Raw genomic sequence first — 26734 nt, 5'->3', positions numbered from 1 at the left:
TGAGAATTCTTGTATTTGGGCTGAAAGTGCTAGAGCACTCAGTGAGCATAAAGAAATATACAGTATGGAACTGAAAATTACTGTACTTGGATTTAGAGGGAACAATAATTTTCATACACCAGGGAACTGAGAATTTTTGTACTTTTGGTGAGAGTGCTAGCAGTCAGTGAGCATAAATGACATGCACATTGCACTCAGAACTCTTGTTATTGTTTGAAAATTGTAGAGCAGTCATTGAGCATAAATGACTTACTCAAGGGAACTGAATACTTGTATAGGAGAGTACCAATTGAGCATAAATAACATGATACTGTTTCTACTGTTGATAAAAGCCAGACCAGATTTTTCCCATATTGAAAGTCACGAATTTTCAATTAAGGTAATATAAATACCTGTAAGTGTTAAAATAAGGGAAGTATAGAACATGGGCGACAGGAATATATCTCTTAATTGGCATTTATGATAGATGGGCTGTTGATTTGAAAACATTTTATTAAAACATAGTTTTAGTACATGGCTGAGATGAAACATCTGCAGAATGCTGTATTTCTATATCATGTTGGTTTATTTTATTTTGTCTGGCGAAAGGTTGAGAAACATCAGACATAGTTATATTCAATACTGACATCTTTTCATTACATCATTATAATTTTGATGTTTCTACAAAGTACAGTTTCTTTGAACCTGTGCTTAGGAAAATGAGGGGTGTTACAGCTTTCATTACCTCTCATGGACAGACTGCGTCAAACAACCCTCGTGAAATTTATCTTCTGAAAATTGTCTGAACTGCTGTCTGAACAATGACTGAAAACATATGAATATTGTCTGAAAAAATTGCCTGAATAATGTTTGAAATTGGCCCACTTCAGTATGTATTCAGACTTCATTCAGTATTTTTTCAGATTTCTGTTCAGACAAATTAAGTTATAATAATTGTGTTTGCTTTCTTCATATAATTATATTTTATTAATCTATACATAAGTATAATGGCTGTAAGAAATACCCCTTCATGGATTGGTTGTTGTTATTAATTCCAGTTCTTTCACTGAGTCCATCCAATGTTTCTCTATAAAAGAGTTCCACTAGGCTAAATGGGCACAAGTGGTGGTGTTGCATATATCATGACTTCTTTCAGACAGACTTGATCAGATATGGGTTTGCTAGTATTTGCATGGCTGTATTTCAAAGCTTTCAAAGGGATATTTATTTTGTCATTTTCTAAATGTTATAATGACTAATCAGAAAAATGAGACAAAACACTTTACATTTTACTTTAGATTCAACAAGAACAGTTCATGTTTCGATATCATCTCATTTCTTATGCATGACATCTGGTGTTATGAATTATATAAAAAATCTATAAAAATGACATAAATTGATACATTACTTACAACTATTTTCAATTTTAAACACATTAATTACATAAAATGTACTAATTAGCTAAGATATTTAGATTTTTGACAGTGAATTTCAAAATTGATGTAGTGTTAAAGTTATGATAACCTTTAAGAGTGAAGTTTAAAGCAAAAAATATTGACAAAATTTATGACTCTCTTTGATTCCATATTATATTGTTATGTACTGTTTATTCCATACCAGGCTTGTTTCCTGTTTTCTTTGCAGCAAACATTTAAGATATATTATTATTGATATTTACTTTGTCTTTATATAATTATACATATTTTTTTGGAAATTTCAAATATTATCTTTTTTCCATGGGATATAAAGGTTGATTTCTTTTTATATATGCCCATCTCTGAAAGAGCGAGCGTATTATATGAACACCCGTAGACTGGGCAGCAGGCAGTTGGTCGGTGTCCAAAGCACGTCTGCTCTCTTAAGTTGAACATTTTTCATCCGATCTTCACCAAACTTGCTGACAATGTTTGTTGGCATAATATCTAGGCCAGACTCAATAACCACCTCTGATTCATGTGGGGAAGTTGGCAGTTACTTGCGGAGGACAGGTTTGTACTGGTATAGAATCCAGGAACACTGGTAAGGTTAACTGCCCGCCGTTACATGACTGAAATACTGTTGAAAAACGGCGTTAAACCCAAAACAAACAAACAATAACCACCCAAATCGCCCCAGGCACTCTTGGATTATTTTCCTTGAATTACTCGAAAAACTGCAAATTTAGCCTTGTCACTTTTTAAGTCGATAGTTTTCATCAGATCTTACCAAACTTGCTGACAATGTTTGTGGGCATAATATCTTGGTCAAGTTTGATAACCACCCAAATCGCCGGAAGCACTGTTGGATTATTTTCCTTGAATTACTCGAAAAACTGCAAATTTAGCCTTGTCCACTCTTTTAATTGAACAGTTTTTATCTTACGCCAGTAACGGGCATATTTTGACAGTCTGGCTCTTGTTCAAATTTAATACAGATTTTAGAATTTTAATGGTAGACAACCTTGAAGAAAAAGGTTAATCAAAACATACCTGATACTTAATGTGTCAAACTACAATAATGAACTGGTAATCATTCTACTGGCCTTGACAGTTCAAAATTAGGTGTGTTTAAAACTACTTTAATTTTTTAAAGTTCTTTCTTTTAAGTTTGACCTGTGACATATTATAAATACTAAATTTCACATTTTAATTTTGTATCTGTTTAACTTGTCAGTTTACTTTTAAAAAATAAATTAATATTTTGTAACTTGTTTACAATATTTAAGCAGTTATTTGAAGAAGAGATTGAAAGGTTAATATGGATGTTGAAAAGTATGATTAAAAGACTTCTTATAAATATGTCAGATTTCATGCATCCACAAAAGTTGCCCTCTCACCTTATTTAATTTTCAGCAAAATTGATCAGAACCCTGGAATAACTTGGCACAAAGATCCATCATAAGAGAATGTGTCATGTGAGACATCCAGCCCCTAACTCAGAGGTCAAGGTCAAACTTAGAAGTCAAGTTCATATGTAAAATGATTTTTGTGCATTAGTGGGCATTCCAGTAATTTGGCGTCAGCATTCACCATCATATAGATGCCTGTATTATCAGAGTTACTTCCCTTTAATATGATAAAATGTACATATTTTCCCATTTTAGAAAGTAACGATCAATGTTTTTCCAATATTATGACATTCATTTACTTTATATGTAAAGGAAACCTCTGGAAATTTCTTACAGACAAGTATTAGGTACCAGAATTTGTGTACACCTAGTACTAAAAACTGAAAACCCATAATTATGTTAATTAAAACAACCACTGTATCAAAACAATAACACCTCAAAGAAACTGATGCATAAGCAAATAAAGTAGGATATAAAAAATTACAATTAAATTCACATTTATAACACCTATTTGAATACTAGGCAGACATCAAGTGCACAGTATATTGTCATAAGAAACATGCAGACAATTTCATAACGATTTACCCTTTCAGATTTAGATGAGAGGAATGTTAATAGATATTTAAAGGTAATTGATAGACCTTTTAGCATACAGTATAATTATTATTATAATATCAATCAGTTACTTGTATAAGATTATCATAATGCTGCAGCTTTGAGACTGTCAAATCATTTACCGTAGATACTCGTGTATTATGCGCAGATTTTTGACTCATGGGACCTGATCTCCAAATCGTGGGTGCTTATTATACACAGGTATAGAGGATTTTTCCAGCTTCAAAACAATTTTGGTTATGAAGGGAAACCACTCTTCACGCTAATTGTCTAGGCTAAAAGCTACGATTTTTGTAATTTTCCTTAATATATAATAGTAGTTTATTTTTCCTTAAACAAAATTAATTTTATATAAATTTAAAAGTATTTTGAAGAAAGAAATACTGTAAGTGTATATGAATTCACGGAGACAAATTTTCACGGAACGGTCCATTTTCGGCATCGTAGATATATTCTTGCAATTTTGATTTCGCAGAGACATAATGCTTAAAATCATAAATTCGCGCACAGCAAAATATCCACTCAAGGAAGGCTACTACACAGACGAATCGGGACAACAGGTACATAAGCCGTGACTAGTTTATAGACTTAATTGTGTTTCATTCAACACCTATATAATTATAAAAACAATCAAAGGGTATTGATTATAGTCATCATCTGTCGAGAGCATTGTCAAAAAAAAAAAATTATATATACCGTATTTTCCCGAATTAAGGCCCCCCCTCTAATTAACGCCCCCACCCGTTTTGGAGGGGAAAAAAAGTCAACAAGAACGAAAAAAAATCACCTACCTCATTTTTATCAGTCCACATAATAAGTAATTTACAGTAAGTATCCAATGTATTAAGAATTAAACACACTTTTAAACAGTACATGTACCGTAAATCCAAAACGTTTATACTAAGTACGGTACGTATCCAATCATCAAATAGAAAATTAAAACGGTAAATCCATTTTTGATTTGTTTTTGCACCACCCGCACACAAGCTTCCTGTCGACTTTAAACAAAGAGCTATAAAAATATTTTATACTTCTTTGCTTTAAACAAATTTGCGGCAAAGTGTTAACCTTTTCTTCGGCAGTTTTAATAACTTTTAATTTAAAGGCCGGCACATAAGCAGCGTGTCAAACCACTGACATTGTGTATTGCTACCCGCATGTACTAAGGAAAATATTATCGGAGTACACAGCTGTTTGGGTATGATGACGTAATGTGTAATGTCGCGAGCATGTCACGGAATACATTAGGTACCGTATTTAAATGCATAATTTCAAGACACACTGCATTAAATTGGATGCCAAATAATTACGTTTTGGGGGAATTAAACAACACAGAAACACTTTACAGTTGGTTTGAACGATGTTTTTAAGTTTTGTAAAAAATTTTATTTTTTATTTTTTTTACCTCAAATGAACGCCCTCTCTTTGGAAAATGTAACGCCCCCGGGGGCGTTTATTCGGGAAAATACGGTATGCAAATTTAACTTTTAATACCTGGGCAGTTTATGAAAGAATTGAATTGAAAAACGAATATTTCTACACTTACAGTATGTATTATCCACGGGTGTGCATTATACATGGGTTTCTACGACAGGGTTCTGTTGAAGATAAAAAATGATGGGGACACATATCCCCTTGGTATAAAAATGTGGGGACATTTTCAAAATCTTGGGGACAGTTTACAACTTTGGACAGTATTGCATTGAAATTTGACAGTAACATTACTAAAATTGAAGTCTTTATCGTAGTTCAACCATTGATACTTTTTTATCAACTCTTCTGAATTTGGTGTCACTTTCATTTTTGGCTTCTTCTGAATTTTCTGCAATCTTTGTGGTTTGATTTTGTGACGCATTTTCAGTTTTGGAGACAATCAGTGTCAATAAACTAGTCAACAGATTTTAAGCAGTTAACAGACACACTTCTAATTTCATCTGCCAATATAGTGGGTGGAGAACAGTAAAAAACATCAGGTTAATGTGGTCTATCCGGTTTTTTTTATGAAGCAAAATGAAGTACTTAGGCCGTTTATCTCAGTTCTTGTCTTTGCACTGTAAGCACTTGCCCCTCTGGCCTCAAAATGCCAACTCTTGTCTTTGAGTGAGTGCTGGAGTGCTCTGGTAAAGCATATGTAGAGAAAAATCTAAAATTTACATAGGCAACAATGTTTTAAACCAGTTGATTACAATGTTTATAACCAGTTGATTTTATGCATCCAGGAATGAGTATTGAACCTAAGTACAGTTTGCACATGTGATACCAGAACACTGTTTCAAGCGAAATTATGAGATTTGTCATTTTGGCACTGGCAAGAAAATGTGTTTCAAATATTTGTCTTTTTCTACTGATGTGCTCTGTATTTTGTTTTCAAGTGGTGTGTTTTTGCTCTGGTGTCCATTCCAGTGGGCCAAAATGAAATCTCATTCTTTTTATTGCAGACTTTGCACCTAATTTACAAAAAGAAATTAGCCTGCCCACTTATCTCAGTAGGGAGAGTGTTGGTCTACCGATCGCGGGGTCACGAGCTCAATCCCAGGGCAGGGCGTAATGTTCTCCAAGACAATTTGAGAAGACATTGTGTCTTAAATCATTCGTCCTCCACCTCTGATAATTCATGTGAGGAAATTGGCAGTTACGCAGGGAGAATAGGTTTGTGCTGATACAGAATCCAGGAACAATGGTTTGTTTAACTGCCCACCGTTACATGTCTGAAATACTATTGAAAAACGACATTAAACGCAAAACAAACTAACAAAAAGAAATTAAGTTAGATTTTGGACTTTGGCATTTTCTCTATTGTGAGCAATCCTGCAAAAATCTACTGCAACTAGGAGGAACCGCCCTGTGCATTCTTTGAATAATTTTGTCACGATTGTTTCCTGTTTTAAGCAAAGATTTTGGACTTCTTATGTTTTACGTAATTACAAAATGTATTTAAACATTATTAAGTGTTTTATAAGGATTTAAAACTGTCAATGTAAGCATGATTCTTTAGATCAAGTTCAACTTGTTATACAGTGTATGCTTGAAGTGAAAACAATGGATGGATTATACATCTTTATTAAATTTTATTACTTTTTATCTTGTCTACAGCTTCAGACACATTTCATTTGACTGTTTAATGTTTAAATATAGTTTTCTCTGTCGCCAACTAAATGCTTGCAGCAACTTTGGTGGGAAATGTTACAATACAAATTTCTGCGGAGTATTATGGAGTTAATGAAAATTTACATCTTGACGTAAATTAGTAGAAGAAAACGTATAATACAGACTTAACAAAAAAGGGATATTAAAAATTCATGTGTGTTATAATACTGTTTTGTGGACTCGGAATGTAGCAACTAGTCATGATGCAATGTGGTGAAAACTGCGGTTTTAATATAGCTAATTTTTATCCAACTGGAGGGCAAGTGTTTTAAAAAATACTCACTATCCTTGGTATCAAATTGTACATATTAATTATCAAGGAGTATAATGCATTTCATTTTTCACATGCAAAAATAAGTATTATAGTCCAGTAACAATTTGAGCCGCGCCATGGGAAAACCAGCATAGTGGCTTTGCGACCAGCATGGATCCAGACCAGCCTGCGCATCTGCACAGTCTGGTCAGGATCCATGCTGTTCGCTTACAGTTTCTCTAATTGCACGGATGCGCAGGCTGGTCTGGATCCATGCTGGTCGCAAATCCACTATGTTAGTTTTCTCATGGTGCGGCTCATTTATTTAGACAATATAGAAAATGATTCTCTTCCAGAAATGAAAGTTTCAGCATGAAAAATTATCTTATATTTCTGTGTTCAAGATGTTTTGTTATCGTTTGACTCTAAATAAAGAATTGTTAAAATTCTTTTCATGAAAAAAGTTGTTTCAGTGTTAAGAAATATCAGAATTATTCAGTTACATTTAAATGATTTATAAATTTATATTAAGATAGCCAAACATTTGCCTTAGAAATTAAAAAAATATTTCATTATGACATTAGAGAAAAACAAAATGAAATGAAAAATAAAAAATAAAAAAGTTGCTTATTGGCTTGTTTAGCTCAGCAATGGCAGTATCTTTTATTTACCCTTATGCTCACAGGGGCAGATTCTTGCAGTATCTCAGTAGAGGCAGTATCTTCCATTCTAATATGGCTGACAATGCTTTAATCATCACAACGATGTTATGTTGATGTCACGTCAACGTGATATTTAGCGCCATGTACCCATCAAGAAATAGCGCTTTCAAATTTCATGAAATATTTTACTTAATAACATGTTTTAAACGAAATGTCACATTGCACAAATGTTTTGATTAATTTATACACATACTGAATTAGTTATTTGCTTTGCTGAATAATTCGCAATAATTTTCGCTCGAACTGAATTCTGCTGCAAGACGTATTACAGTTTCCGGTCTTGGCATGTTTTAACAAATACCTACTATTGGTGCCATGCTTGCGTGAAGAAACAGTTCCATCATATTTGATATAAATTTTACAATAAAGAACATATTAGAATCGAAATAATTTATAGCAGAACAGTGCTTTATCACTCGAGCGGTTATACGTCGTCTGGAATAATTTCACGAGGGCTGTGCCCTCGTGAAATTATTACGCCCGACATATAACCGCCCATCGTGTATAAATAGTGATAATGCACTGTTTTGCTATAAATTATTTCTTAAATAAATTAATTCAGCTCAGTAGAGGCAAGTCCTAACAGTTTTCACAGTAGAGGCAATATATTCCAGTTTAGCTCAGTAGACGCAAGATCTTCAAGTTAAGCTCAGTAGAGAAAATCTTCCAATTTATCTCAGTGGATGCAAGATCTTCAGGTTAAGCTCAGTAGAGAAAATCTTCCAATTTAACTCGGTAGAGGCAATATCTTAAGTTTAGGGCAGTAGAGGCAATATCTTCCAGTTTAACTCAGTAAAAGTAATATCTTCAAGTTAAGCTTAGTACATAAAATCTTCCAGTTTATCTCAGTGGATGCAAAATCTTCAAGTTAAGCTCAGTAGAGGAAATACCTTAAGTTAAGCTCAGTAGAGGCAATATCTTCCAGTTGAGCTCAGTAGAGGAAATCTTCCAGTTTGGCTCGGTAGAGGCAAATCTTTTAGTTAAGATCAGAAGAGACGATATCTTCAAGTTAAGTTCAGTAAGAGGCAATATCTTCAAATTAAGCTCAGTAGAGGCAATATCTTCAAGTAAAGCTCAGTAAGAGGCAATATCTTCAAGTTAAGCTCAGTAAGAGGCAATATCTTCAAGTTAAGCTCAGTAAGAGGCAATATCTTCAAGTTAAGCTCAGTAAGAGGCAATATCTTCAAGTTAAGCTCAGTAAGAGGCAATATCTTCAAGTTAAGTTCAGTAAGAGGCAACATCTTAAAGTTAAGCTCAGTAGAGGCAGTATCTCCAAGTAAAGTTCAGTAAGAGGCAATATCTTCAAGTTAAGCTCAGTAGAGGTAATAATCTTCAAGTTAAGCTCAGTAGAGGCAGTACCACCCAGTTTAGCTCAGGAAGAGGCAACATCTTAAAGTTAAGCTCAGTAGAGGCAGTATCTCCAAGTAAAGTTCAGTAAGAGGCAATATCTTCAAGTAAAGTTCAGTAGAGGCAATATCTTCAAGTAAAGTTCAGTAAGAGGCAATATCTTCAAGTTAAGCTCAGTAGAGGTAATAATCTTCAAGTTAAGCTCAGTAGAGGCAGTACCACCCAGTTAAGCTCAGGAAGAGGCAACATCTTAAAGTTAAGCTCAGTAGAGGCAGTATCTCCAAGTTTTGCTCAGTAGAGGCAAAATCTTCCAGTTTAACTCTGTAAAGGAAATCTTCCAGTTAAACTCAGTAAGAGGCAATACCTTCCAGTTTAGCTCAGTAAGAGGCAATACCTTCCAGTTTAGCTCAGTAAGAGGCAATAACTTACAAGTTAAGCTCAGTAGATGCAATATCTCCAAGTTAAGCTCAGTAGAGGCAATATCCTCAAGTTAAGCTCATTAGAGGCAGTATCTTCCAGTTATAGCTCAGTAAGAGGCAATATCTTCAAGTTTAGCTCAGTAAAGGCATTATCTCCAAATTAAGCTCATTATGAGGCTATATCTTCAAGTTAAACTCAGTAGAGGCAATATCTTCAAATTAAGCTTAGTAGAGGCAATATGTTCCTTTAAAGCTCAGTAGAGGCAATATCTTTCAGTTTAACTCAGTAGAGGCAATATTTTCCAGTTTAGCTCAGTAGAGGAAATCTTCCAGTTTAGCTCAGTAGAGGCATTATCTTCCAGTTTAGCTCAGTAGAGGCATTATCTTCCAGTTAAGCTCAGTAGAGGCAATATCTTCCAGTTGAGCTCAGTAGAGGCAATATCTTCCAGTTAAGCTCAGTAGAGGCAATATCTTCCAGTTGAGCTCAGTAGAGGCATTATCTTCCAGTTAAGCTCAGTAGAGGCATTATCTTCCAGTTAAGCTCAGTAGAGGCAATATCTTCCAGTTTAGTTTAGTAGAGGCAGTATCATCCAGTGTCTGCCATTAAAGCCCGGTATGGGCAGTATCTGCCATTTAAGCCTGGTATAGGCAGTATCTGCCATTTAAGCCCAGTAGGGGCAGTATCTGTCATTTAAGATAGGTATATTTAAGCCCAGTAGGGGCAGTAATTGTTCATTAACCTAGCTGTATCGTTATACATGTGTGGATTTTTTATTTTCTTGCAAAGAAGTTATTATTTATATGAAACACATCAGCGTTTTGGAAAGTAGAAAATAAACGAAAATAAGCAAATAAACTACCTGTGTGCTGCATAAACTGTTAGGTTCAGATTCCCAAGGTGGTTTATGGTAATTTTTATTACAGGAAGTTCTGAAACCTGATGGAATTTACTATCTGTTTATTCCATATTGGGTAACAAATATTTTCTGCTTATTTGTTCATTAGGAAGATATATTTGATTTATTGAAATATTGCATGACACGTTGTCTGCTTGCATGTCTTCTTGAATATATTTTGTTTGTTTTGTCTGATAATTGTTTGCATCCATTTGTATACTGCGAAAGAATTAACTCAAAACTAGGAAAGTCACTAAGTTCCAGAATATTTAAATGAGTTTGAAATTTTATACAAGAGGATTCAATAGTGATTACTTTTTGATTCATACGGGTCAAAGTTAAAGGTCTTTTTCAGCAAAGCAAATTGTACCGCTTTTGCATCTGATTCAGTTAGGTCAGTTTTAAGTTCAAGGTCATATTTGTTGATGATGATCTTGATACATGTATGTCAAAACATATTTGGATGAAGCAAATTATATTGCTTTTGCATCTGATTTATTTAGGTCAAAGTTCATTGTTTTCTATGTTGATGAGAATTAGTTCTTGTGCCCCTGATACACTCGTGTCAAAGTTCAAGGTCAATTTTGGTCACAGCAAATTGCATTGCTTTTGCATTTGATTAATTTAAGTCAAAGTTCAAGGTCTCTTTGGTTAATGCAAATTAGTTCTTTGATCCTAATACATACAGGTCAAAGTTCATGGCCACTTTTTACTGAAGCAAATTGTATTGCTGTTGCATTGATAGATCCATTTAGGTCAAAGATCAAGGTCATTTTGTTTTAATGCAAACTACTTCTTGTGCATCTGGTATATGAAGATCAAAGTTCAAGGTCATTTTGGTTGGAGTAAATTTCTGTTAGACAGATATATGTTAGTGTAGTTCTGCATATTTATTTTCCCGTGGAAGTCCATTTTGTGGTGTGAATGCCAAAGAAAGCTATGTGCTTCTTTATTATTATGCACTTAAACCTCTTTTGCATTCACACCTCAATTTTGAAAATTCCCCGGAGGACCAATATTTTCAAATAGATCCAACAAAAAAGCAAGCAAACATCCTATCTTATTTATTGGTTCCATAAATTCCTGCGGATACCATGATGCTTTGAAAAATAAATTGGTTTATCAAAATTCTACATTTTAGAACTATTGTTACAGTATTTCCTTCAAAGGTGCATAACAACCTTAACGTGGTCATACTAGGTTGATGGTCATGATTGTGGTATGCTGAGCTGAATAAGAATACAACATACTGAATAAAAAGTTGTGTTAGATTAAATGCTTTGTTTAAATTTACAGTTAAATTAGTTACTTTCAGTAACTTTAGTATCACTTTCATTATTGAAGTGGCAGTAAATTTCTCTCAGTTGCTTTTTTACACATGGTTGGATTTTTAAATATTTTTAGTGATTCATCACAAGGTAATTGTTAATGACTTACAATTCAAGGACTGACCATAGAAATAGGTAGAATGGATTTTTTTTTTTTATATTTTTAGAGCAAAAGTAAATGACTATTTTTAATAGGTTTGAGAATACCTAACCATAGAAATAGGTAAAAAAATGCTTCTGCACATTTTAGACTCAAAGGATTATAGAATTAGGTAAAAAATACTGATGCAAAGTCGTTATGTTACTATAAGGCAATGAATAAAATAAGTTGTCTGTAAGGGTTAATTATTCATTGATTTTTTTTACTGGAATCAATATCATTAATTATACAGTAAATCTGAAACAATTGTTAGTAATAAAGATTATTGGATGCATATATTGAGAGAAATCTGAGAGTCATTGATTTTTGCTGTGGACGCTGGTCACTTGCTATAAATATTAATAAGGTGGTACATCTCTGTTGGATAGATACATGCATATCAAAATTTATACCCTTGCTTTGTCGTAGAATAAATGCAATGATTTCCTGAAAGTCTTTGGGTGCTTTAATGGATAAAAATGGTAATTTAAGGGTTTAATAATTCAGTATTTTTGAAGTCAGTCTGGAGTACTGTTTAACTATTAAGATTTGTGTCTTAAACCAATAACCGTTTACAGTGGTCTATGCCCGTATTGGATATTGGATTAGAAGGAATTGATCCCCGCCAATGTGACAGCGACTGTAATGTATTTCTCTCAGTGTTAGACAGTTACTCGCACAGTTATATAGAGATCCACGAACAAAATATATAATGACGGAAGTAAGAAGAAGAAAAGGGGGAAGGCACAAGTCGAGCCCCCATCAGAGGAACGGGTTTACAAAAGGGAGCAGCGGTCAGAAAGAGAATGTTACTATATTTGGATGGAGTATTCAGCAATTTCTGTTGAATTTGTCGGGAATTGTTCTGTGCTTATACATTGGATTTAAACATTCGTGGTATATGAGACAGATTCATGAGAACAATATGTGGTTCTCCCATATAAAGGTTAGATATTTAATCAGCTTTTATATTCAATGCAGCTTAAACTGTTATTTCTGTGGTTTAGTAAATTAATTTGTGTAGTATAAACATACCAAGTGAATGTGAAAAAAAAAACAAGATTAAAAAAACATTCAATATATCTGTATTGCCTAATCAACCTATTGTAAAATCACTTAATTTCGTTGGCATGAAATTTCGTGATTTTGGCCAAAACAGTAATTTTGTTGGGATATGAATTTGTGGATTTTAACTTTTGAACATAAAATGAATGGGAATTTTACTTGTTCATTGGGATTAGATTTCGTGGATTGACTCAACCATGAAATGCACAAAAATTAGTTCCTCACGAATATTAGTGATTTCACAGTATTTGAATTTTAGAAAAAAATTTGTTATTTCGATAAATTACTTAAAACTGATTAAAAGGGAAGTAACTCTTACTTTAATCTCCCACCTGCATATTCGTTAAAGTTTAAAATATTTAGATCTCACTGTTGGATTCATGAAATTTCCCACCCAGTATTTAGATTTGACCTTGTTACTTATATATACAGACACTGTCACTGCATCCTTTTCTTAATTTCTTAAGAAATAAATGGTGGAATTCTTCTCAATATGCGAGCGGAAAACTTGACATCCATTTAGTCCCAGCATTATCCCTTTTTTATTGTACTACACATCTCCTTTTATACTCATGAAGATACAAGATGTCACCATGGATATTGAATAAAACAAAATAAATGCAAACAATAATGTAACAGGCTGTTATATATCTGGATATGTGATTTCATAACTGGATTATTGAATCTGCAGAAGGCTGATGACATCTAAAAATTAGCATTATATGTATATAAACATCATTTATTGATCCATACTGTAAGATGAATAGTATTTACTGCATATCTGAACTGAAAGTTGAAGAAATGGAAATCGTTATCATTGCCATTTCAGTTTTTGCATTGACAAAATTTTGTGTACTTTGCTAAAAGTCACTCACATTTTTCTAAAATGCACTCGCATATTGCAGCTATGTAGGCTTAATTTTTAGCACCAACATGAATTAAGAACGTAACTTCCATATACAATTATGGAAAATATTTCATTCATTCATTTTGTTTCTAAATATTTTGATGTTTGAATGTTCAGTTGTGATACATATTTGATTAAAGATGATATATTAACATGATTTCTTTTGTGCTTTTTGTGAAATATGACGGTTGGAATGCTGTGCACATTTTGCTTAAACCGTAATTTTTGTCATACACAATTCACAACCTACATTTACAGTAACGATTGTTACATGATAAAAGTCATTAAAAGTATCATTTTACTAACGGCCAATAGTGGCTTTTCTAAAATTTAGCGTCAGTTTGTTTAAATTGTTTCGAACTTTTATTCTTATCAAATGTAGGCGTATTTTAAAATCAAATTGAAGCTGTAAAACATAACGAGAGGGAACGTCATCCATTTATTATGATACAAGAAAGTCATTGAGGGGGATACCAAGCAAGCTGCGATCAAAGGTTCCATGTGAGGCGAAACCACACCAATGTTTTTAATTAAAGTTAATGACATTTGAGTATTTAATAGCATTTTGACAAAATGGAAATCAGATGAACCTTTTGTATCAGAAATTTTAGTCAATTTGGACTTGTTAGCACATTCCATATTTGTTACAAATGACAAAAAAATTGTATATACGAATAAAGCTTTCCAGATACCATGATACTCACAATTTAATACGCATATTTGATAAATATTCTTATAAGGCAGGTATTTGGTTGGCGGAAAAAATCCTGGTTTGGGCCAATATGACTATTTATGGGAATAAGATTTCATGTATTTCAGCTTTGAACATAAAATAAATGGGAAATTTAATTGTCTGTTAAGATTTAATTTCTTGGATTGACTGTCCTCCCATGTTTATGGTGTACTGAGTCTGCTGCACTGGTTCAGACTGCAACCAACCTGTTTGTAACTCAGACCAGTATGCTGATTTCAGACCAAACAGACCGCTACTCTGATGTCAGATGGCGACAAGTTTGCAACTGACACCTAAACTGATGTGAGACCTCAACATGTTTGCAACTGACACCTAAACTGATGTGCGACCTCAACATGTTTGCAACTGACAACTAAACTGATGTGAGACCTCAACATGTTTGTAGCTGACTATTAAACTGATGTGAGACCTCAACATGTTTGTAACTGACTGCTAAACTGATGTGAGACCTCAACATGTTTGTGACTGACTGCTAAACTGAAGTCAGACCTCAACATGTTTGTAACTGACTGCTAAACTGATGTCAGACCTCAACATGTTTGCAACTGACTGCTAAACTGATGTGAGACCTCAACATGTTTGCAACTGACACCTAAACTGATGTGAGACCTCAGCATGTTTGTAACTGGCTGCTAAACTGATGTGAGACCTCAGCATGTTTGTAACTGACTGCTAAACTGATGTCAGACCTCAACATATTTGTAACTGACACCTAAACTGATGTGAGACCTCAGAATGTTTGTAACTGACTGCTAAACTGATGTCAGACCTCAGCATGTTTGTAAGTGACTGCTAAACTGTTGTGAGACCTCAACATGTTTGTAACTGACTGCTAAACTGATGTGAGACCTCAACATGTTTGCAACTGACACCTAAATTGATGTTAGACCTCAACATGTTTGCAACTGACACCTAAACTGATGTGACACCTCAACGTGTTTGCAACTGACTGCTAAACTGATGTGAGACCTCAGCATGTGTGTAACTGACTGCTAAACTGATGTGAGACCTCAACATGTTTGCAACAGACTGCTAAACTGATGTGAGACCTCAGCATGTTTGTAATTGACTGCTAAACTGATCTCAGACCTCAGCATGTTTGTAACTGACTGCTAAACTGATGTCAGGCCTCAACATGTTTGTAACTGATTGCTAAATTGATGTCAGACCTCAGCATGTTTGTTACTGACTGCTAAACTGATGTCAGGCCTCAACATGTTTGTAACTGACACCTAAACTGATGTCAGACTGCAACATGTTTGTACTGACACCTTAACTGATCTCAGACCTCAACATGTTTGTAGCTGACTGCTAAACTGATGTCAGACTGCAACATGTTTGTAGCTGACTGCTTAACTGATGTCAGACTTCAACATGTTTGTAGCTGACTGCTTAACTGATGTCAGACCCCAGCATGTTTGTTACTGACTGCTTAACTGATGTCAGGCCTCAGCATGTTTGTAACTGACACCTAAACTGATGTCAGACTGCAACATGTTTGTAACTGACTGTTTAAATCTTATGTCAGACTGCAACATGTTTGTGACTGACACCTAAACTGATGTAAGACAGCAACATGTTTGTTACTGGTTGCTAAACTGATGTCAGACTTCAGCATGTTTGTAACTGACTGCTAAACTGATGTCAAACCTCAACATGTTTGTAGCTGGCTGCTAAACTGATCATATGTCAGACTGCAACATATTTGTAGCTGACTGCTACACTGATGTGAGACCTCAACATGATTGTAGCTGACTGCTTAACTGATGTCAGACCTAAGCATGTTTTTTACTGACTGCTAAACTGATGTCAGGCCTCAGCATGTTTGTAACTGACACCTAAACTGATGTCAGACTGCAACATGTTTGTAGCTGACTGCTAAACTGATGTCAGACCTCTGACAACATGTTTGTAGCTGACTGCTAAACTGATGTCAAACTGCAACATGTTTGTAGCTGACTGCTAAACTGATGTGAGACCTTAACATGATTGTAGCTGACTGCTTAACTGATGTTAGACCTCAGCATGTTTGTTTCTGACTGCTAAACTGATGTCAGGCCTCAGCATGTTTGTAACTGACACCTAAACTGATGTCAGATTGCAACATGTTTGTAACTGACTGCTAATCTGAAATCAGACTGCAACATGTTTGTGACTGACACCTAAACTGATGTCAGACTGCAACATGTTTGTAACTGACTGCTAAACTGATGTCAGACTGCAACATGTTTGTAACTGACACCTAAACTGATGTCAGACTGCAACATGTTTGTAGCTGACTGCTAAACTGATGTCAGACTTCAACATGTTTGTAACTGACAGCTTAACTGATGTGAGACCTCAACATGTTTGTAGCTGACTGCTAAACTGATGTCAGACTGCAACATGTTTGTAGCTGACTTCTAAACTGATGTCACACTTCAACATGTTTGTAACTGACATGTTTGTAACTGACTGCTAAACTGATGTGAGACCTCAGCATGTTTATAGCTGACCACTACACTTGTTTCTGACTGCCACATGTTTGTAACTGACCAGTAGGCTGATGTCAAACCACAGCATGTTTGTAACTGACCAATACATTGGTATCAGACTACAACATGTTTTTTATTGATCACTGCATTGGTTTCAGACCACAGCGTATTTGTAGATGGCTGCTGCACTGATTTCAGATCACAACATGTTTGTTACTGATGCTTACACTGGTTTCAGACCACAACATGACATGTTTGTAGTTGACTGTTGCACAAGGTTTCAGTTTGCAACATGTTTGTAGCTGACCGCTACTCTGACATTAGACCACCAAGTAAGTGATTGCTACACTGAAGCAGATTGCAATATGTTTGTAACTGATCTCTAAGTTCCAGCTGCTAGTTCCAGCAGCCTTCTCACTGCTCCAGCCTTTTTCTTAATTCCAAATATATACCAGGTGGGATGTAAAGCCAGATGTGCTATTGTTACTTTGAAAGTCATGGCTGTAAGAGACACTGAAAGAAAACAAATAAATAAATGGAGCTGTGATAGGAGACTTGTGACATTTGCAGAGAAGTAAACATCATTTGATTAAAGGCAAAAACATTAAAATGTGAGTTAAATTGATGTTATTTGCTTTTGTTGCTGCAGTGGCATTTTGATATATAGTTTTGTTGAAAGGTTCTTGTCTGCATTCATGTTGTTGTTTTTTTGTTTTAAAGAAAACAGGATTGTTAAAAGTGTGACCTTTGAATAAACTTATTTACAAAAGCAGTACTTTTAAATCATGATAAAGGTGTAGTAAAACTGTATGAATTAAATATTTCATATCCAAAATGAAAATAACTTAATCTTGTGTTGACAGTATTGTTACTGTGAAATCATTTAATTTTGTGGGCATGAAATTTCGTGGTTTTGGTCAAAACGGCAATTTCGTGGGGATATGAATTCGTGGATTTCAACTTTTAAATATAAAATGAACGGATATTATACATGTTCGATGGGATTAAATTTCGTGGATTGACTCAACCATTAGTCCCCCACGAATATTAATGATTTCACAGTATCTTTTTTTATGCCCTCAAAGGAGGGCTTATTAAATTCACACTGTCCGTCTGTGTGTGTGTCTGTGTAAATTCTCTTCCAGGCTGTAACTCTCTGCCATCCATTAAGGGATTTTCAAATAACTGGATAAATGTTCACCATAATGAGACAGCATGTCATGTGCAAGACCTAGACCCCAAGCTCCAAGGTCAAGGTCACACTTAGAGATCAAAGGTTAACAGGGTCTGTTTCATGTCCGGTCCATAACTCTGCCATCCATGAAGGATTTTGAAATAACTTGGCATAAATGTTTACCATAATGAGACGACATGTCATGCACAAGACCTAGACCCCTAGCTCTAAGGTCAAGGTCACACTTAGAAGTAAAAGGTTAACATGGTCTGTTTTTTGTTGGGTCCTAACTGGGATTTAAAAATTACTTGGCATAAATATTCCCTATAATGAGATGATAAAGGGATTTGAAAATAATTTGACACACGTTAACCATATTGAGAAGATGTGTAGCACTTATTCCCCTGGTCTCTCAGGTCAAGGTCACAAAATGATTCATACCTAAACTATTCTGGCATATTTTGCGCAGAAAACTGCAGCATTCTTGGGCATGCTTCGGGGGCATTTGTCACTAATAGTGACAGCTCTTGTTTCATTTTTTTTATCAGACTTTCCCTAACTTGGAAATCTGATTAATTAAATTGTGTGTTAACAATTAGAACAGTTCTCTACAGCATCCTTTCCATTTAATTGAAATAAGGCCTTTTTTTCCCAAAATGGGCAGATAGCACATTGTGATATTTTCTTGATTTGACTGTCCAAGACATCTTCCCAATGAAAAGCTCTGAACATAATTCATCAGGAATTGAAATACTATCTGGGTATTTACATTCCTCAAGGGAAATGCATTTGGACTGTAAATAAGTGTCATAATAGGTTATTCAATGTATCATTCTTCTGAACTTTAAATTTATCCCCAAACTGGTGCAAAAATATGTTGATTTTTATGTTCCTAAAAGCACTTGGCTATCTTATGAGCGTGCTGAAAAGCAACTTTAAATGAAAAATTTAGGGGTCGAAATAATGCCCGGTCTTGTCTTCCTCTACCATAGAAAGCTGGAACGTTGCCATAAGACCTTAATTGTGTTGTTTGTTGTGACGTCATAAACACCCACAAAAAAATGTTTTGCTATGAAGATTGCACTAGCTTTATAGTTATTGCCGACTTCACCTTTAATTCTGTCATAACCTGTGAAGCATCGAGGAGAATAATTGTTTTGCGACAAAGGACAAAATCAATACAAGACACATGCGGGGCCCCTGCTGCTTTGTAATTGAAAACAGTTATATTCTATCCAATTATGGTGTTGAGATTTTCTCTCTGTCTCCCTGATTATGAGTCTTAGTTCTGCAATCTACAGAAGCCTGGGAGTGACATGTCAAAATAGTTGTCTGCATTATGCTATATTTTGACCAATTATGGTGTCAAGATTTTCTCTCTGTCTCTCTGATTATATGAGTCGTTGTTCTATAATCTACAGAAACCTCTGAGTGACACGTCAAAATAGTTGTCTGCGTTATGCTTACCACATTCTTTCACATATACTTTCTTAAATGTATGAAATACTATCTCATGTACTTAATTTACTATCTCATATGGATGACGTTATCATGTTAGCATGACATACCATCTCATTCACAGGACTGCTAACTTGTATGCTGAACTATACACAACTTTACTTTTGTGCATATGACATAATTTTTCAGACAAAATTTCAAACTTTCTTTCAGTATATCTAAAGAATAACTTGCCATATGCACAACAAGTTTTATGTATGAAAATCATGTCTATATGATACCCTCTCACATGCAAAACTTTGAAAGATATCTTTATGTCACCACTATGCTCCTGTAGTATTTTGTGTGGAAAACATAAGACAAAGGTATTCAATTTCAAATCAATTAATATCTAAAATTTAAACAGTTTTATCAAGGGGAAAATAATGAGGACTTCATTTGAGGAAAAGGCCACTCTAGATTTGTTTCTATAATTACATAAGTTTCAATAATAGGGACTAACCGAGTGTAGAGTTTCAGCAATTAAATATATATGTAGAAAGCCTCAGTAAAATGTGAAAGCATTAGATTTCATATTTAATAAAGGAAAAATTTCCCAGAAAATAGGTTGCTGTCTGTGCATAAATCTGCTTCTTTTAAATTCCAAAATGTGTTTTGACATTATAAAGTCTATAAGGATCTTACATGCCTGCCTGTGTAAAGCAAGGTTTTTTCATCCATACTGTCCCTAGGTTCAGGAAAATAGCTGTCTAAGTACACAGGAAGACATGTTGGATCGTTTTACCTGCCTATCATGTTCAAAATAGATTGTGATGACTAAAAGATTTAGGTATTTCCTGGCATTATTTATATTGTTTATGACGTCATTTTAGTGCCAGTACTACGTGACGTCACCAGAGTGTACGCTATTTTAAACAAGGTTTTTCCCTAGGGAAAGACAGGAAGATCTATCCCTGGCACATGCTTGGACAAATGTTTACTTTCCCAAGAATACACTTTCCAAATTTCAGAATTAGGTTCTACAAGTATATTTTGAAGGTGTGTGGCTTAATTAATTGTGCAAAAGTTGCAGTGGTCTGGATACTATACCAGGTATAACTTACATAAATAAAATGAAAATCTCTATTGCCTATTAAATGATGACAACGTAATCAATATAAGCAGTTAGTAATGGATGCTGATGCTATGTATCGTTCGGCAGTGATTGATTAGCAACAGTGGCTAGATATTTGTCAACTTCTACAGATACAGATAAATTATCAAATAAATGATTCATTTTGAACAGATTTGAACAGTTATAAAAAAAAATAAGAGAAGAAATTGAGAAGCTTCAAATTTCCTGTCGAGAAAAAATGATGAACGTGGGATGATAATATAAAATTTTCTCATTTCATTTATATCAGTACAAAGTTAGATCATGAAGTTCATCTCCACAAATCATTGAATTGGTAATTGCTTTGTAAAATAATTGACAGTTTGAATTTAAGCATTTTTTATTGAGAAAATTTTAATCATGAAGTATGTCTTCTTTTTTTTCATGCTTACCTAATATAGAATCTATTTGAAATTTGTGTAAAGAAAAATGTTAATATGCAATGTTTCAAAATCTCTTTTTAAAATTCATAAAAAAATAGCCGTGCAAACATAGTTTGTTTAGATGTAGCAACAATCAGTTAAATATGTCATGAAAAGTGACCATTTCTTGGTTGAATTGTGTTTAATGTGAAGGTCAATGTCAAGGTCATTAACACTGGACCGGTGAAAAAAATTTGGACATTTTTTTCAGACTACAGTCAGTAAATCAATAGTTAAATGCAGCAAGACTTGACCAGCTGTCAATCATATTGAGGTGGCAGCAGTTACCCATATATTTTATAGAGTAGGGAAGTTGAGAGGGGGATATCTTTTTTTTGCAGCTAGGGTAGGGAAGTTGAGGGGGAGGTATCATTTTGTGCAGAGAAGGGAAGTTGAGAGGGAGATACCATTTTGTACATACTAGACAAGCTGAGGAGGAGATATAATTTTGTACAAATATAGGGGAGTTGAGAGGGAGATATCATTTTGTACAGCGTAGGAAAGTTGAGAGGGAGATACCATTTGTAGGGAGAGATATCATTTTGTACAGAGTAGGAAAGTTGAAAGGAAGGTATTATTCTGTACAGAATAAGGAAGTTGAGAGGGAGATATCCTTTTTGACAGAGTAGGGAAGTTGAAAGGGTAATAATCTTTTTGTACACAGTGGGAAAGTTGAGAGGGAGATGTTACTTTGTGCAGAGGAGGGAAGTTGTCAGGTCTGCATGTCATGTCTGTTACTCCTTTAATCACATCATATTGTTTCAGGAAACTTAAAGGGAGAGGAAGTTGAGAGTTGCTTAATATAATGTACAGAATTTGGTCTCAATTTCTGATACAATAAACATATCTTATTGACTGTTTCAGGAAGTTAAGAGAAAGAGGCAGTTGAGAGGCATATACCATTAAGTACAGAGTTTTGGTTCTGTTATGTTTGCTTTAATTTGTTTTGTTCTTGTTTGTTTTCAGGAAGTTGAGAGGGAGATATCATTTCGTACAGAGTCAGGTCTCTATTACTCGTACTATAAACAGATGGTGAATGCCCCCTCTATCACACAAGGTTTGTTTTTATACATTTTTATTGTATAATTATTAGAAAAAATAAGAAGGGCTATTATACTCACCCTGGCACTGGAATCAGTGCCACTGTTGCATTTGATATTGTAATAGTACTGGTTTGGGTTTTATGGCTAACTTCTCAGTTTCCCTATTTCCTGTAAACCTCTGCTCATGTAGTCATCAAACATCACCAAAGAGGCAAACATTGTTAGGTTTAGGGTCAGGTACCCCCCCCCCCCCCCCCCCACACACACACCACAGAAAGGCTAAGGTCACTGGGGTCAGATTTTGCACTAATAGTGCTGCTTAAAGTTTTAATGGCATACTTCTTAATTGCGCTGTATGTTTTTGAAAAGACATATGTATTCTTTCTAAGTATCCATCGTAACCCCTCCCTAACTTTGCCTCAACTTCTGCCACAGACATTACATGCTCCCTACCGCTCCCAAAAGCACTTAACTTGCATCTTATATTGTTAGTACACTCATCCTCTATGATCAAAGTTTGCCCCCTCAGAATAATATAAAAAATTGTTTACACTTCACTCTCTTACCTTATGTGTTGTATCTCAAATTGTTTCTAAGAATCCTGACACTACCCCTCAACAACATACCTGTATCTCATATTGTTTCTAAGAATCCTGACACTACCCCCCTCGACAGCATACCTGTATCTCATATTGTTACAAGAATCCTGACACTACCCCCTCGACAACATACCTGTATCACATATTGTTTCTAAGAATCCTGACACTACCCCCCTCCACAGCATACCTGTATCTCATATTGTTTCTAAGAATCCTGACACTACCCCCCTCGACAGCATACCTGTATCTCATATTGTTTCTAAGAATCCTGACACTACCCCCTCGACAGCATACCTGTATCTCATATTGTTTCTAAGAATCCTGACACTACACCCTCGACAGCATACCTGTATCTCATATTGTTTCTAAGAATCCTGACACTACCCTCTGGACAACATACCTGTATCTCATATTGTTTCTAAGAATCCTGACACTACCCCTTCGACAGCATACCTGTATCTCATATTGTTTCTAAGAATCCTGACACTACCCCCTCAACAGCATACCTGTATCTCATATTGTTTCTAAGAATCCTCACACTACCCCCTCTACAGCATACCTGTATCTCATATTGTTTCTAAAATATGTCATCTCCTCTTCTATTATAACCATTCTGTGAATTTTTCAGTTGTAAGCTTAAACAGTTACCTATCACTGATTGGAAACCATTTTCAGGATGACCTTGACCTTTACCTGAAACCAAGGTCTCTCTGTGGCCAAGTGATTAAGGTCACTGACTTTAAATCACTTGTCTCCTCACCGATGTGGGTTTGATCCCTACTCAGGCCATTGAATACATCATGTGAGGAAGCCATCCAGCTGGCTTACAGAAGGTCGATGGTTCTACCTAATTGTCCACTCATGATGAAATAGTGCACGGAGGGGCATGACCTATTATTGTGACGGTGCGACTTTAATAAAAAAAAAAAAACTTCATGAAACCAAACGAAATGGGTCATGTACTGACAACATAAAGTTTGAAGGCTGTAAGCCTGTATCCTTGAGAATGATAAAATGCCAGAAGCTTCCTTCATTAATCACTCACTATTTACCCTGTTGGGAAGATATAAATTATGAATGTGTAACACCATTGTTTTATGAAATTAATTATTTGGTGCAAATAAGACAATAGATTACCAAATAATTTACAATTCAAATGAGGAAAAATGCAACTAATGTCAAATTAATGTGATTATTTGCATCTACTCAACTTGTAAAAATTGCATGTCTTGATACTATCTATTGTTGATGTGCAACTCCATACATAATAATCTCTTGTTATCTGTCGTGCTTAAATTTATGTGAAATAAAATTGTGAAGATTCAGTCTGTTTAATGCAGTTTGTGTTTTAGTTTAAAGCACTTAAGTTCAGTACCAACGATGTAGATCAAAAGCTCTTGGAAGCATGGAATGCAACTAAGCCAAAAAATTATATCTGACTCGGTTTGATTGTAAAATGTTAAAGGCACTGGCCTGCAGATCGTTCGACAACAAAAAATATAAATGTTTTTAGAAAAAATATAGATAGTTTTAGATAATTATCTGCAAATTAAAGCTATTTTTTTTAAGAATGCTTTGTAACTTAACTTCTGACAGGCTATAGTGTATAATGTTACGGAAACACATGAGAATTAGCTGATTTTACGATGAAAATTGAAAAGCTTTTGTAACGCTTTACTCGAGGTAAACTGCCTCTATTATAAATATCTATATTTAATGCGCATTGAACACTAAATCCTCCATAGCATTATTGGTAACGACAGCGGAAAACTTCTCTATTGTCTCAGCGGTCCGGGTTCAATTCCCAACACCATCATATTTTTTAGCTCACCTGTCACGAAGTGACAAGGTGAGCTATTGTGACCACTTGATGTCCGTTGTGCATAGTGTGTCATGCGTAGTACGTCTTGCGTTTTAAGTCCATCGTCCGTCAACAATTTCTAAAAAAATCTTTTTCTTGAAAACCACTGGGCAGAATTACACTAAACTTCACAGGAATGATCCTTGGGTGGCCCCCTTTCAAAATTATTCAAAGAATTGAATTCCATGCAGAAGTCTGGTTGCCATGGCAACCAAAAGGAAAAACTTTAAAAATCTTCTTGTCCAAAACCACAGGGCCTAGGGCTTTGATATCTGGTGTATAGCATCATCTAGTGGTCCTCTACCAAAATTGTTCAAATTATCCCCCTAGGGTTAAATATGGCCCTGCCCCGGGGGTCACATGGTTTATATAGACATATATAGGGAAAACTTTGAAAATCTTCTTGTACAAAACCACATGGCCTAGGGCTTTGATATTTGGTATGTAGCATCATCTAGTGATCCTCAACCAAGATTGTTCAAATTATCCCCCTATGGTCAAATATGCCCCCCCCCCCCCCCCCCCCCCCCCCCCCGGGGGTCACATGGTTGATATAGACTTATATAGGGAAAACTTTGAAAATCTTCTTGTACAAAACACATGGCCTAGGGCTTTGATATTTGGTTTTGTAGCATCATCTAGTGGTCCTCTACCAAGATTTTTCAAGTTATCTCCCTAGGGTTTAATATGGCCCTGCCCCGGGGGGTCCCAAGTTTTACATAGACTTTATAATATAGGAAAAAAAGTTTTAAAATCTTCTTGTCTGAAACCACAACACTTAGACCTTTGATATTTGGTTTGTAGCATTGTCTTATGGTCCTCAACCAAAATTGTTCAAATTGTACCCCTTGGGTGAAAAGAGGCCCTGCCCTGGGGGTCCCAAGTTTTATATAGGAAAACGCTTTAAAAATCTTCTTGTCTGAAACCATACGACCTAGGTATGATGCATTGTCTAGTAGTCCTCTACCAAAATTTTTCAAATTATGCCCCTGGGGTTAAAAGAGGCCCCGCCCTGTGGTCACTTAGTTATTATATGGGTAAACACTTAAAAAATCATCTGATCCTATTTCCAAGACTGTTTAATTATAATTACCTGATGACCCCAAGTAATATGATGTCACTTGACCGTGCCCTCGACCTACTGACCTACTTTCTTGTTTTTTAAGATACAGCCTTGAAATTTTGATGACGTGCACAGTTTTGCACACAAATCGTACAGTTTTGCATACAAATCGTAAAACTGAATTTCATTGACCATGAATGTGCCCTACTGACTTTCTTAATATTTTATCATCAGTTTGACATTTGAAACATGTAGCTCATATTACTCAGGTGAGCGATCCAGGGTCATCATGACCCTCTTGTTTCTTGATTTGGCATTTTTAAAATAGATTAGAAACAAAAAGTCATATTCTAATGTTCATGCATAATAAATGACCCTGGAGGTCAGTGCCTTTAAAGCTACTTGCCCACTTTTGAGCATGCATAATGTGCATTTCCACCAATATTGCAGAAATTGTCATTATTTTGTCTTGACAGATTTTTACTGTACAGGCACTTTGGTGAAATTTTAGAAAAAAAAAATGTATTTATGTGTTTTCAATGTTGGAAAAAGACTGGTACCATTTCTTCACTGTGACAATTAATATTCCTGTGGGGCACAGTTTTTGCATATGGTAAATGAGAACTTTGCATGTTATATTTTATTGCCAGACAGAGAGTCTCATTAATATATGCAAATAGCAGTACAGTAGAATCTCCGTCAAACGACACCCTGAAAAGCAAGTCATTTCCGCAGAGACAGATATTTTTGTCTGTATTTGTTTCTTAGCCCTTAACATGCTGAACACAATTGATTCTGCCTTTGCCACCAGTTTAGTCTGATCAAGATCTGCACTGTTCGCTATTCAGTCAGTATCTTTCCTTTTAGCACTTAAATTGTCCAGTTTGAAAGGTGGACAAGTCTATTATAGAAAGTTAGCAGGGACTGCTGAAATCACATACATTGTCATTAAAAAGTCTATTACTGTAATTTAAGCTGGTGCTTGGGGGATAGAGGGGTGTTGCACATTCCTGCACATTCTATCTCTTATAAACAGACTCTGCAAAGCCGAGTGTGCTATTTTTTTGCTTGGTCCAAAGTATCTTTGGG

At 35.1% G+C, this 26734-nt stretch overlaps 1 protein-coding gene across 2 annotated transcripts in view; it reads left to right on the top strand.

The window, feature by feature from the left end:
- Positions 1–26734, top strand: part of LOC123551335 (probable C-mannosyltransferase DPY19L3) — a 104764-nt gene that overhangs the window by 11561 nt on the left and 66469 nt on the right. Inside the window, exons 1-2 of one of the 2 annotated variants that reach the window (XM_053540838.1) lie at positions 12176–12618; positions 22046–22136. In XM_053540838.1, the coding sequence (XP_053396813.1) occupies positions 12385–12618; positions 22046–22136 (325 nt within the window). In that variant the 5' untranslated portion in view covers positions 12176–12384. Of the gene's footprint in view, positions 1–12175; positions 12619–22045; positions 22137–26734 lie in introns of those variants that run through there. The other variant, XM_045340193.2, reaches the window with a different exon arrangement.

The sequence above is a fragment of the Mercenaria mercenaria genome, chromosome 4 (assembly GCF_021730395.1).
Source record: "Mercenaria mercenaria strain notata chromosome 4, MADL_Memer_1, whole genome shotgun sequence".
Lineage (NCBI taxonomy): Eukaryota > Metazoa > Mollusca > Bivalvia > Venerida > Veneridae > Mercenaria > Mercenaria mercenaria.
Note: the sequence above shows the minus strand (reverse complement) of the source record. Positions and strands in the feature narration are given on the sequence as shown.